The 13,525-nt window shown below is 58.0% G+C and overlaps 1 protein-coding gene across 1 annotated transcript; it reads left to right on the forward strand.

The window, feature by feature from the left end:
• Window positions 1-2,994: 2,994 nt before the first annotated feature.
• Window positions 2,995-5,835, forward strand: NMUR1 (neuromedin U receptor 1). The gene is made up of 2 exons (XM_010225057.2): window positions 2,995-3,889; window positions 5,432-5,835. The coding sequence occupies exons 1-2, from the start codon at window positions 2,995-2,997 to the stop codon at window positions 5,833-5,835; spliced, it is 1,299 nt and encodes a 432-aa protein (XP_010223359.2).
• Window positions 5,836-13,525: the final 7,690 nt, after the last annotated feature.

Below are 13,525 nucleotides of genomic sequence, written 5' to 3' on the forward strand. Positions count from 1 at the left end.
TTGACCCCCATGGTGTGTGCACCCCTCTCATGGACTGACACAAGTGCCACCTCTGTCCTCTGCTGTTGTCCCTGGGCTTTATTGCACTAGGCAGCAGCAAAAGGGGGGTCCTCTGCCCCCTTCAAATGTGCTGGGACACATGGTGGCTCCTGTGCAGGGGCTCCTATCCAGTGCTGGGCAGTGCCTGGTGGCATCGGGACCAGAATGTTTGCGTTGCCAGACGTCACTCCCAGGCCAAGCCCAGACATAGCGTCCAACAAGCCAAAAACTGCGGCTGCTCCCACCTGGACCCGCTCAGCTCTGCCCTCCAAGCTGCCGCCAGTCACCCGTGTCCCCACTTAACTGCTGCAGAAACCTCAGGCAAATATTTACTCCTCTTAAAAAGGGCTCTGTTTGCTTTCTTGGCAGCAGGGCTGAGCTCTGAAGGGCCAGGCACCTTTGCAGGAGGGGTGCGAGGCATCACTGCTCCTCACAGCATCCTCGCTGCCCACAGTGCTGGTGTCAGAGCCTCCCTGGAAAGAGAGGACTCATTGCGGGCTGCGCTTGGCCCCTTGCTCCAGTGGTGAGCTCAGCTTGATGTCCTGCCATGGGTGAGAGAGCTCCATGCCTCGGTTTCCCCATGGGGCAAGAGGAGATGGGTGAGAGGTGCCACCAAGTGCCCTGATGTTGCAAGGGTGTTTGGGGGTGCAGGACTCTCGTGGCTGGAGATCCCTGCATCCAGGCTGCACTGGGCAGTGAGGTGAGCCTGGGTATGAGCACAGGAGCGAGGCAGCTGTGCCCGCATCTATCATCCATAAAGGATGCAGCTCTCCCTGCCCCTTCTCCAAGAGTCTTGTCCCATCCCACCAAGTTCTGCTTCAGTTCAGCTCCATCCTGCCCAAATCCACCAGGATCAGCGCACCTGAGAAGCATTGCTGGGGTGGCACAGCCTGTTGCTGCTGCATCACCTGAGCCAGGTGCCAACAGCCCTCTCGGTCCTGCAACCACATGGAGCTGCAGGTGTGAATCTGGAGCTATGGGGTGCGCATGGGTGTGAATCCGGAACTGCGGGGTGCGCAGTTGTGCACGGGTGTGAATCCGGAGCTGCGGGGTGTGCACAGGTGTGAATCCAGAGCTGTAGGGTGCACACGGGTGTGAATCTGGAGCTGTGGGGTGCACATGGGTGTGAATCCGGAGCCACGGGGTGCACAGCTGTGCACGGGTGTGAATCCGGAGCTGCGGGGTGTGCAGCTGTGCACAGGTGTGAATCCGCAGCTGTGCACAGGTGTGAATCCGGAGCTGTGGGGTGCACATGGGTGTGAATCCGGAGCCACGGGGTGCACAGCTGTGCACGGGTGTGAATCCGGAGCTGTGGGTTGTGCATGGGTGTGAATCCGGAGCCGTGGGGTGCACAGCTGTGCACAGGTGTGAATCCGGAGCTGTGGGGTGCACATGGGTGTGAATCCGGAGCCGTGGGGTGCGCACAGGTGTGAATGGGGAGCACGGCACGGCGGGCTCGCAGTGCCCTCTTGCGTCACGGGGACCGGCAGCGCGGCACCCAGCCTCCTCCCCCGGCCCCCCTTGCCAGCCCGGCTCTGCCTGCTCACCCATGTGTGTTCCCTTCGGCACCTCCCTGCCGGCTCCGGCTCCCTCTCCAGCACTCGCAGCGATGGAGCCGCGGCCCCGGCTGCCTCCCCTCCGCCGTCTCCTCCCCAACTCCTAGAGAAGGCTGGGGAGGGCTGGAGGACCCCAGCCCTTGCAGAGCAAGGTGAGTCGCTGCCTTGCAACCAACCCTCCGTCCTTAGTTCTTCCAAGGAGGAAAGCCCAGGGGACCCAAGCGTGGCCGGGCAGGAGCAGCAGCACTCACTGCATTGGCCGCCAGGACGCGGGGAGGAGGGATGGAGCCAGGGAGTGCGGTGCGGGACGTGCCGGGGATGTGCCGGCAGAGACGGCTGGGGAAGCTGCCGTGTATGGGAGCCGCGAGCGGGAGCCCACCTGCTTCTCCAGCTTGGAGTTGGGCTGCGAGTGGTAAAACGCATGTTTTGGGCAGGAGGAGCTGCAGCTGGAGCGGCTGTCAGAACAGCAGCGGGGCTGATCGATGGTTTATTCACCACGGAGGCCACGTAAATGGCAAATCTCTGCGTTGTAAAGGCTGCTGATGGGAAGGCGGACGCTGCCCTCCCCCGGGACTCTCCACGAGTCAATGGAGTTTATTACTTTAATGTATTTCCTCTCTCTCTCCCTCTCCGAGGAGCACCTTTTCAGCAGCGCTGCTTTCGGAGCGAGGAGCCAGCCTCTGGCAGAGGTAGGGTCTCAGCACCACCTTTTCCTTGCCTGCTTCTCCAAGGGTGGGAGAGGAAGCCCCCAAGACTCTTCTCGCTCACCTTGGAGCAGCTCCTCTCTTGGAGGATGAAGGGGAGACAGTGGATGGGGCAGGCGGTTTCTCAGACCAGCTCCAAGGGGAGAGCGGAGGCAGGATTTATCCTGCTAACATAGCAGAGCCTCCCTCACTCATTCCCTCCCATCCTGACCCCATCCAGCAGGGGAGCACTGGAGTGACAGGACTTTGCCTGGAGCCTCCCAACAAGTCCTTCTCGGGGAGGAGCATCAATTTTCCCCACTGCTGTTTCACAGCTGCCCTGTTGGCCCCTCCGTATGGCTGGCAGTGTTGGAGCAGGGCTCGATCGTGCTGCACAGCTTGAAGCTTTGGGCTGTGTCCTGTCTTGCTTCGAGAGGGGGATGTCCTACCAAGGTCTCCCCCTCTTCAGGGTGGGATAGCAGAGGTGCATGGAGGAGGTGCAGGACCAGGCTGGGAGCTTGGGAGCCTGGAGAGAAACATTGGGGAGCCTTTGAGGGACTCTCCTAAAAGAAAGGCTGGGCTGGAGCCTTGCGATGACCCACTGCCCAGAAGGCAGTTGAGAGCGCCCTGCATCAAAGGGGAGAGGGGCAGAAGGCTCGGTTGCAGCAGAGGGACTAGGAAAGCCCCCCATCACCCTGCCCCATCTCTCTGCAGCCATGAATCCCTACAGCAACTGCTCCAACCCCGAGTTCTCCCTGTCCCAGCAAGACTTCCCCACGGAGCCCATCAGCCCCGATGTCTGCAACAGGACTCACCCGGGGGCCTTGTTCGACCCCAGGGATGCCAACCTGACCGAGGAGCAGTTGCGACACAAGTACCTGGGGCCTCAGCGCTCCAGCTTCTTCGTCCCCGTCTGTGCCATCTACCTGCTGATCTTCGTGGTGGGGGCCATGGGCAACACCCTCACCTGCATCGTCATCCTCCGGCACAGGTTCATGAGGACACCCACCAACTACTACCTGTTCAGCCTGGCTGTGTCCGACCTGCTCGTCCTGCTGCTGGGGATGCCGCTGGAGCTCTACGACATGTGGAGCAACTACCCTTTCCTCCTGGGCGCCAGCGGCTGCTATTTCAAGACGCTGCTCTTCGAGGCCGTCTGCTTCGCCTCCATCCTCAATGTCACAGCCCTAAGCGTGGAGCGCTACATCGCTGTGGTTCATCCACTCAAGGCCAAATATGTAGTGACTAGGAACCATGCCAAGAGGGTCATCATCACCATCTGGGTCATGTCGGTCATCTGCTCCATCCCCAATACCAGCCTCCATGGGCTGCAGCCTCTCTGTGTGCCGGGCCGGGGGCATGTGCCCGATTCGGAGATCTGCACCTTGGTGAAGCCACGCTTGATTTACAACCTCATCATCCAGATCACCACCATTCTCTTCTTCTTCTTGCCCATGGGGACTATCAGCATCCTGTACCTGCTCATTGGCCTGCAGCTCAAGAAGGAAAGGATGCTCCAGACCTTGCAAGCCAAGTCGGAGGGCAGTTGCAACTATCGCAACAGCGAGGGGCAGAAGAAAGTCAAGAGGAGGCAGGTCACGAAGATGCTGTGTGAGTCCCAGGCTGGGGATGGGAGAGCTGGCGGGTGTCTCCCAAAGCTGCCTTGGGAGGATGATGAGGGGGACCTGAGGTGCAGCCGGTCTGGAGCTACTGCAGATGGGCCTGCTGGGCGGGAATGGGGCTGGTGTGCAGGATGTAGGAGTAAAGGCAGGTCTGATGGCTCCAGCCCAGCAATAGGGCTGGCTCGTGACAGTTCCCCCAGCTGCCAGATATCTCCTCCTCCAGGAACGTGCTGGATGAGAGCCTGGGAGCAAAGGGAAGGCGCAGGGCGAGCGGGAGGGATCCTACCCCCCTCTCCCCGGCCGCACCAGAGTCCTGGCATGTGCTGTGATGTGTATGAGGTGCATGGCCCAGCAAGGGGGCCAATTCCTACCCAGACCTACAGCTGCCATGACCAACTCTGGGCATTATGCAGTGACCCAAGGCTAGGAAGGAGCATCTCTCCTCACCTCCCTGCTCCCTTGCTCATCCCTCACTCCATGGTCTCCAGCAGCCTCTGGCCCCTTTCCCAGCAGCGGGAGCTGGCTGCCCCTGGGTCTTCGCTTTTCCTCGGCACGCTGACCTCCGCGTGCTCCCAGCCCCCGTGACGGCACAGCGGTGGCGGGGTGCCCAGACCGGCCTTCGGTGGGGCCAGGGCTGCTTCTCGGCCATGTCTCAGACAGGCATAAACCTCCCTCTGGCCTCCCTTGGTGCCAGGGCTAGGAGGGGGGCAAAGCGGGACCTTTCCTCCAAGGGACATGGAACGGGATGGGTATGACAAGGGACCCCAGCCCCTGGACTACACATGCACCCACATCCCTGTGCTGGAACCCAAGGAGAGGGCTCAGATAGTTCTTGCTAGGTGGACTGTCTCATCAGCGATCCCTCGGAGCCATTCCTGGGCCAGGATGATGGTTACCTGATCAGTGGCAAGTGGTTCTGGGGCTGGTTCCTGTGCCCACACAGGGCATCGCTCCCCATGCAGGCAGCCCCAGGGCTCTGCACCCATGGGCTCCCCCTGCTAATGCCAGCCCTGACCATTGGCCGAGGCCATGGCAGAGCAGTGCCTGGAGCAGCACTGGCAGGAGGTGCATAGAGATATCCCACCCAGACATCATTGCCCCTCTGCCAGCCCCAGGCCTTGGCAGCACCTCATCAAGCTGGAAGAGGCATCAGCCGGGGGTCCCTTGACTCTTCCTACCTCTCTCCCATGCCTTTTGGGTGTCCATTGCTGTGGCCAAGGCTGAGACTGGGCAGTACAACACCTGGGGCATCTTCTCTTTGAGAGGGGACCAGGGCTAGTGTCTTTGGGCTAACATGGGTCTCTAACATGGGTCCTTGCTTCATCCCAGGAACAGCTGTATTCCCCAGCACCCTCCTGTCTATCCACACCTTCCCCACAAATCCCTTGGACAAAAAGCCAAGGCCTGAGACATGGCTGAAGCTCATAACCCTGTGCTGGGTCCTGAGGAGGGGTGGGACCAGTGTTTGGGCCTGCAGGGCCAGCCCTGGGGGAGAGCAGCCCCATAACCCCAGTCCCTTGGCTCCCCACAGTTGTGCTTGTGGTGGTGTTCGGGATCTGCTGGGCGCCCTTCCACACCGACCGCCTCGTCTGGAGCTTCATCTCCAACTGGACCAGCCACATGCTCTTCATGTTCCAGTACGTCCACATCATCTCGGGCGTCTTCTTCTACCTGAGCTCAGCAGCCAACCCCATCCTCTACAACCTGATGTCCACCCGCTTCCGGGAGATGTTCAAGGAGGTGATGTGTCCCCCTGGCCACCGCGCACCCGGCTCCCGGAAATATTCGCCCAGCGTCACCCGTGCCACCACGCGCAGCACCGAGTGCGAGCACATCCCCGGCGCCAACGGCCTGCCCCTCTCCGACGCCGAGGAGTTCGAGATGGAGGAGGTGGAGCGGGGTGAGGCTGGCGCCCATAAAGCATCCCTCTGCTGAAGGCTGGGAGGACGCGGAGGGACCAGGACCGGCTTTGCCCATCACCAGCATCTGCACCTGGTCGGCACCACCATGGCTAGGCAGAGGGAGGACAGGGACAAGTGGGAGCTATGGAGAGCCCCTGTCTCTCCATGCCATCTCAGTGGGATATGACAGCTGCTGGGTTGGTCTCCTTGGCCTGGTGGTGCTGGCTCTGCCTTGATGGTTATGTTGCATCTTCTGCTCTGGGCACTGCGAAGGGTGGGCAGCTCTCAGGACACTGGGTGGCTGCCTCCCTCATCAGGGATTTGCCAGCAATGTCCCCAAACTACCCCAGCATCCCCTGCCCCAGCAGCATGAGCAGGGTGTCACCCTGGAATGGCACCCAAAGGGGTGCTTGCACCCAGATTGCTGGGCTGGAAGAGGTGCGCGCCCAATGAAGCAGGGAGGAGAAAAAAAAAAAAAAAAAAAAAAAAAAAACTTTGGGGTGCTTTCTGCCCTCAGTACTTTGCCTGGGCCCTTGCACTGATGTGATTTTCTTGCATGTCCTTTTGGCCTTGCTGCACAGGAGGAACACAGATCTTGGCTGCAAAGCACAGGCCGCTCCTGCCTCTCGGTGTCCAGCGGCGGGGCTGGTTTGTGCCTCATTTCGCCCGGCTCGGCGGTGCCGCAGAGCCCGTCCTGCAGCCCCTCGCACCCTGCCAAGCGCGGGAGCTGCGGCTGGGGACACCATGGTGCGGCTGACGCTGCGTGGTGCTGGCTCCCTCCTCTTCCTCACCAAGCACGGTGAGGAAACAGGGAGCCTCCTCCATCTCCGGTGTGCAACAGCTCATCAGCACTCGAGAATTAAACATCAAAATCCTTCCTGTGAGCTGTGCTCTGATTGTGTCCCCAGGGATTCGTCTCTCCTCCTCATGCAGCGCTGAACCTGGATGATCTTCTGGGGAATGTCAGGGCCCAAGGGAAGGGGCGAGCTGGGAGAGCTGGTGACACCCCTGCTCCTATGCCCTGTGCCACGCGCTGAACAGGAGGCCCCAGTGCTTTGTGTCAGCCCTGGGCTGCTGCACAGGGCAGGGTGGCTCATGTCTGCACTCTGGCCAGCGCCTCCAGAGCACCGCGATCAATCCCAGACTTGGGAAATGTCACGAAAATGCCACAGAGGGTGGGCTGGCTGGGGGGGCTCCCTCAGCTGGCAGAGCCCATCGATCTGCTGCCGGGATCGATGCTGCTGCTTCCCCAGCCCTTCCGCAGCACTGGCTGCTCCGGCTCCCAAATGCCCCCCAGGGGCTGTCAGAGCAGCCTGAGCTGTCATCAAACGTGACTTTTCCCATCCCAGCTGCCCTCTGGCCAGCTTGGAGAGGCTTCAAGTAGCAGTTTGCATGTGTCAGAGGGGCTCTCACGGGATCTTGAGCAGAAAAAGCAGAAGAAAGGCCAAGCATAGAGTTGGTGAGAGCCCTGCTGAGCACAGCCCGCTCCCACCTTGAGCTCCCCTTCCTCCTGGAGCACCTCAGCTCCCAGAGCAGGATCTGCCATGGGCAAAGTCCTTCCCTTCGCATCCTCTTTGCACTGCGGTGCCTTTCCCTCGCTTACAGCCTCGCTCCAGAGGATGTGAACGCGGCAGAGCACATCAATACAGATCTGGTTCCTTCTCTCCTCGCCTCCCATCGCTCACCATCCCTGTGAGGGGCCGGAGCCCTGGCAGCAATGTGGGGCCGGGCTTTCTCAGACCTATATCTCTCTCTTCCTCCTAGGGGCTGCCAATGGTGAGGGTGACTGATGCCTCCTTGATGGCTCTAATTGCCCCATTTCATTTCGCACAGACACCATCCCAGCTGCAAACCTCAAGGGAATGGCTTTTTAATAGGCAGTCGATACTGTTTTATTATGCAGCAACAGCTGCCTCCGTAAAGTTGTAGGGCTGTAGCACCGTGAACCAGGTCTGCCCATGGGCAGCAGGGATGTGCAAGCACAAGGCTGAGGCCAGAGAGGAGAGGATGCCGGCTCCTCTGAGCTCTGGAATCCCCCAGCTCCCTATCCAGACCTTGGCCCTGGCATCCTGAGCATAGGCTGTGTGTGTGTAAAGGGGTCTCAAGTGTCCTCGAACTCTTCAATGGCTTCAGTGACCTCCTCAATGAGGTGGGACTCAGCAGACCTGTGTGCTGTGGGAACCAGACAGGAGTAGGCTTGGAAAAGGTGGGAGGCACCTACATATTAATCCCAGGAAATAGAATTGAGTAATCCCCAGTCTGGGAAGCACCCCAAAGCAGGTTATTTCTCCATGCTCTCTCCCTGCAGGAGAGCAGGTCATGGGGGCAGTGAGTTTGCAAAGGTCTCAGGATAGCAACTCCCTGAGCAGCACCGAGTGGGCAAAGGGCAGCAGCAAGACGCCAGCCAGGGCCACATTTCCCTGCTGTGTTTTCTCCCCGTGCTCAAGCATCCTTTGGACACAGCTCTGAGCACTGCAGAGTATTTTGCACTTAGCTGTCTCCCTTATCCTGAGATACTCCTAAGAGAGTTGTGGGAACCTCTATTTTTCTCTCTCCTTGATGTGCTGTGACCCTGACAAGTCTCCCTGGGCAAGCAACATCCCGTCCCTGCGTTCCTCCAGCAAATGCGGAGTTATTCGCTCCCAGGGGACATCAGCAGCCTCGGCCCTGCAGTCTGCGGGAGAGCAGAGACCACAGAGCTGCCCAGCAGCCACCAGGGAGCCGCGAGGCGCCAGCCACCGCTGGCAGCATCATCTGAACCCGGGTGTCCCTCTGTCCCGCTGCCAAATCACGAGGGCCTCCAGGGAGGGACAGACTTCGAGGGAAAGATAACAAGGCCGGGAGTCCTGCAGGTCGCAGAAAAGAGCTGGCAAGAGGCTGCTGGACAGGTCTGGAGCTGAACCAGCTGCCCCAGGCCCCGAGATGCCTCCTGGGCTGCGTGCCGGGAGCATGAATGCTTACAGACCTCCCGTGGAAAGGGAAAAGCTGCAGCAATATTATCTGTTGGCTCATGGTAAACAGGGGCAGGCAGGACTTTATGGACCAAAAGACTGACCTGCTGCTGTTTCAGAGGCTGTGGCAGGGATAGGAGCAGGACAGGCAGGACAGAACATAGAGACTGGGTAGTTTTGCACTTCCCAAACGCTATCGCTGGCTTTGGGAAGGCTTAGGAGTGAATGCTGCTGTGCCCCATCTTGGAGTAATGCTGAGCTGGAGAGGGGCACCAAAGCAGTTTGGGATGGGGAGGACGAGAGATCCCAGGGAAGGCACTGACCCGTCCAGGATGGGGCTGACACATCCCACACGGAGACCAACTGCATGGGTGGAAAGCCCAGATCCCCCTGTAATACCCCAAAGTCCCAGAGTGGAGCAGCCAGGTGGCCTGGGCTGCAAGGGGGAGAGACGGGAGAGACCCTCTTCATTCCCCCACGCTTGCAGGGGGCCTCAGGGCACTGTGGGTGCTCTGATCCCACAGGAGAGGAAATCCAGATGCTTATCCTTGCCAGGAAAAGAGGTGGCTTTTGTTTTCATGCCTCTGCCTCTTTTCCAGCAGTTGGTTTAGGAAAAAAAAATAAAAAATAAAAAATAAAAAGGAAAACAAACAAAAAAGTCAAAGCTTGGCACTCTTGGCTGCCTCATTGCCTTCTCCTCTCACAGCTTCCTGATGATGCAGGTCATGGGGAGAAAAAACACTTGCCTAGGACTGACATCTCCAGCATCGTGGGCATGCAGGGTCTCGTGCATGGGACAGGGACGATGTCCTGTCATTGCCCTGGCCACCTGGGAGCAAGCCAGGGAAGGAGCCAAGTGCACAGAGTGCAGAGGCAGAGCAGAGGAGATCCTGGTCTATAAATCCATCCAAGATTGCACCATAAATCAGCGAGCTCGCCCGAAGGGGTGGCCTCCTCCCGGCCTCACGGCACCCAAGAGGCATTTCCAGGCACCCAAACCTTGCACCCTGCACCACAGGGCTCAGCGCCGGTGCCAACCCCAGCAAATGCCCATCCCTTGTCCCCGCCAGCCCGTCCGTGTGTGTCCAGCTCCCCATCCCGCTCTCCAGAGCCTCCCTCCAAGCAGCTCAGGACGCTGCCTTCCCTCCCTGTGCTGCCAAATGCTGCGAATGATACAGTATCCACGGAGCTTCCAATAAGAAGATTTATCACCTTAGCATTGGGATTAAAAAGCAATCAATCTGCAAGGCCGCCCCAGCCTTGTAAGGATTTTTTTTTACTGTGGTTGTTTGCTACAGGCATCCTCTTTCTTTTTTTTCTCCTCCGTGGAGCCAAACTGAGTTTCCCTGCGATTGCCTTGTGTACTCAGAGCAGTGATAGATGGCTCCAGAGGAGACCAGCAGGATCTCCACCGCCCGTCCTCAAAGGCCAGTGAAAAGGCTCTTTTTTTGCTTCCTTTGCACAGCACCAGCGGGTTCGGGGCAGTTCAGGGTGCCCGAGCTGCTGCCTTGCCCTCCGGAGCTGAAACTTCACACCTGCACAGGCGATTGCACATGTACTGAGACCGCGGCAATGTGCTCGATTCCAGATTTGCACTAAGGTTTAGGCTGTGTTCTGTTTTTTTTAGCCACATTGCAGTCATTCCTCCCACTCCAGGATATTAGTAGAGGCAAAAAAGAAATTCCCTAGTGCTTCTAGGTTCTGCTGGCGGGCAGCACGCGGGCAGACAGGAGAAACAGGCAGATGTAAGAAATATATTTAGGATTTGATGCTGGGACACCAATGAACTCAACATTTTGAGTCATGTTGGGTGACTTAGGAAGCTCGAGCCCACCAGGTCTTTTCTGGCCTGATTCTTTGGGGTCCTGCAAGCAAGTCTGGTGGGTTGCAGGCGACCAGGACCCCTTGCCCAGCAATGGATGTCATGAGCCCTGGGAGAGGGGCTGGTGCTGCCCAGGCAGGGGCTTTCACCCTCCGCATGGCAGCGATGTGCAGGGACGGCCCCAGGGGACAAGTGGCTGGCAAAGCCACTGGACACCGCAGCAGAAATGACCTGTTGAAAGACCCAACCGTGATGGGTTAAAAGCAACAGACACTCTGGTTACCCTGTGTCTTTTGCAGCTGTGACGTGAAAACTTAAGTTTGGTTAATGAAGATGACAGCAGTGGCATTAGTGGAGCCGCATGGCACTTCCTTTGGTCCACAGGGATACTTCGATTAAGCAATGAAAGTGACACTTAATTAGCGCAGCGCCAAAGGGCTTAAGCGCTGGCAGGGTGATCGAGCGCTGCGAGAAGCAGGGCTCCTTCTCCACCAGCTATGGGTGCTGGTGGGACCCAGGGCGGCTGGCTTGGCCCCTCTGTCCCCAAAACGTGCTGGACTCCAAATCAGGGTCCCTGTGCGGGAGGTGAGTGCAAGTGGCCGCTCCAGAGGGTGGCCAGGAGGGACACGGTCTCTTTGCAAAGCGCTGCCCCACAGCACAGGCTCAGGGCAGGAGCCCTAATCGGGGGCCAAGGGGGCAGTGCCATGCACCATCTCTAGCAAACGCAAATGCAGAAGGTTTCATTTCGTGGTACCTGAGCTAATGCCCCCCAAAACGAGCTCAAAATGAAAACAGATCAAAACCGGAGGCTTGGAAACCACGCTCAAGGCTAGACCCCAGCTGTCCCTGTTGTAACATTATTACAGTGGCAGACTTTAATTACCAGGGTTTTATTGTTCTTTGTGTTTATCACAGCAGCCGGGGAGAGTTTGTCTTCTCAGCTCTGAACTATTTAATGCGCCACATTGGCAAAAGCTGCTGGAAAATCATCTGGAGGCAGAGTGGATCTTTTCTGTTATCTTTGCTAAGCAGGTAGCCATCATCTCACATCAACACGGTGCTGGGACCAAGGCTGAGACGCCCCTGCAGCTCACACTGCTGTAGTCCCCAGGGACAAAACCCTCCTCTCCTGCTCCCACTCCAGGCAAGTCAAGCCCTACAACACTCAGGTTACTTTAATTCATTTTAATTTCTCATGCTCAGTGCAGAACAGCTGGGTCTAATTCACTGTTGCAGTCACCAGCAAGAAATCAAGTCAACAACAAGGGCATCACTGAAATTTAGGAGACTAATCAAGCCCTCCCAGCACATTAATAAGTGATATGGAAGAGGCCCCTTGGGGTTTATGATAGCAGGAGAATTTGCACCATTCTGGTGCTCACAGCTGAGCTATCCTCATCCAGTCCTGCTCCCAGGGAAACTGAGGCCCTGCAGTGCTACAGTTACCAAGGGAAGCAGGCAGGGGTAAGGCAGGGGGTCTGAACTCAGCCCTCCACATCCTTCCTGCAGGTGAGACTGAAAGCTGGGAGTCCTGCAGCTCTTTTCTTTGTGATCCTTTTAATAATCCTGGCCTCAGGCTGCCTTTCCCTGGGAGCCGTCTCTTGCTGGCACTGTAGTCCTTGCATTGCTTTTCTGCTCCTGTGCGTCTGAGTCCTCCAGGCCTCCTTGTTTAAGAGTGATTTGTTCTTCCCGGTGCTTGGGCTGCTTGGAGGGAGATCCATGTCTCCCTCCAGCTCTTCCGTCGTCCCAGCTAATCCAGAACCCAGCTCCAGAACTCTCCAAGGAGGCTGATTTAAACAACCGGCTTGCACAGATGGAAAAGCAAATGCTTCAAGCTGGCTGAGCTGCGTTGGGTTTCTATCTTTCCAAGATGGTCCTGGCTTGCAGGCAGCAGCCCATCTGGCAGAGTGGGAAACATGAGGGCAGAAGGACCTGGGAGAGGCACCAGGAATGTGGGTGTCCCCAGAGGGACTGCTTGGCTCAGAGCAAGTACTATTTCAATGCCTAGCCCAAGGAGGACCATGCGTGAGTGCAGGTCTTTCACACTGAGAATATTCCTGCCAGTTTTGTCCTGGTGGATGAATTAAATATATTGGGGAGGGGGAGGGAAGAGATAAAATATAGTAGATGTTAATAATGTGGCTGCAAATCATCTGTTTGTGTTCCTTTGGGATGGCTCAGTGCAGAAATCAAACTGTTCTAGGGCCTTTCCCCCTGGAAGGGGGACTCGTGCCTTCTTAGCTGGTCGCTCCTGTGCGGAGGTAACCAGGAGATGTGATGAGTGCAACCTTAGACCAGAAACTGCCAGTTTCTCCAGCAAACCACTGCTCCTCAGAGCTCAGGTTCGTCTGACGTGTCAGTCACGAGCTTCTGTCTGCTCCCTTGCTGGGACACCAGCCACAGTGAGGTCTCTGCTTCTGCTTGCACTTCTCATGCAACTCAAGCTTCTGGTCTAACATCACGATGGCTCCTGGAGCCGCTCTTTCCCAAGGGGTGCTCCTTGTCCTTGCTTTGCTGGGGATGGAGCAGCCACAGGGCTCCGGTGGCTGCTCCGGGGAGAACCCCGGTCCTGCTCCCACCTCCTGCTCTTCCGCCGGCAGCGCGTTCGGTCCTGCCTGGCTGCGGCAGGCGAGTCCGGGCTCAACCCGGCAGCGGCACCCGGGCGCCTGGTGACTCATCCCGCTCCGAATGCTGGTGCGCAGTGAGCAGCGCTGCTCCACGGTGCACCTGGGACACGGGAATGTTTTGGCCGCTTCCCGGCCCAAAGCATGGGAGCAGAGTGGGAGACACCCAGCTCGAGCAGCGCACCGTCCGTGCCTGAAAAGCCTCGTCAGGGGAGATGCTTGGCTCTTAAGTGCTTCAAAAAACTTTTAGCAAGGCTTTTAAAAATTTTATTCTATTTTTTAGCAAGATCCCAGCAAAGGTGCCAACTCCAGTTAATCTGGGGCCGA

The sequence above is a fragment of the Tinamus guttatus genome, unplaced genomic scaffold, assembly GCF_059628265.1.
Source record: "Tinamus guttatus ecotype Peru unplaced genomic scaffold, ASM5962826v1 Tinamus_guttatus_pri_ptg000227l, whole genome shotgun sequence".
NCBI lineage: Eukaryota > Metazoa > Chordata > Aves > Tinamiformes > Tinamidae > Tinamus > Tinamus guttatus.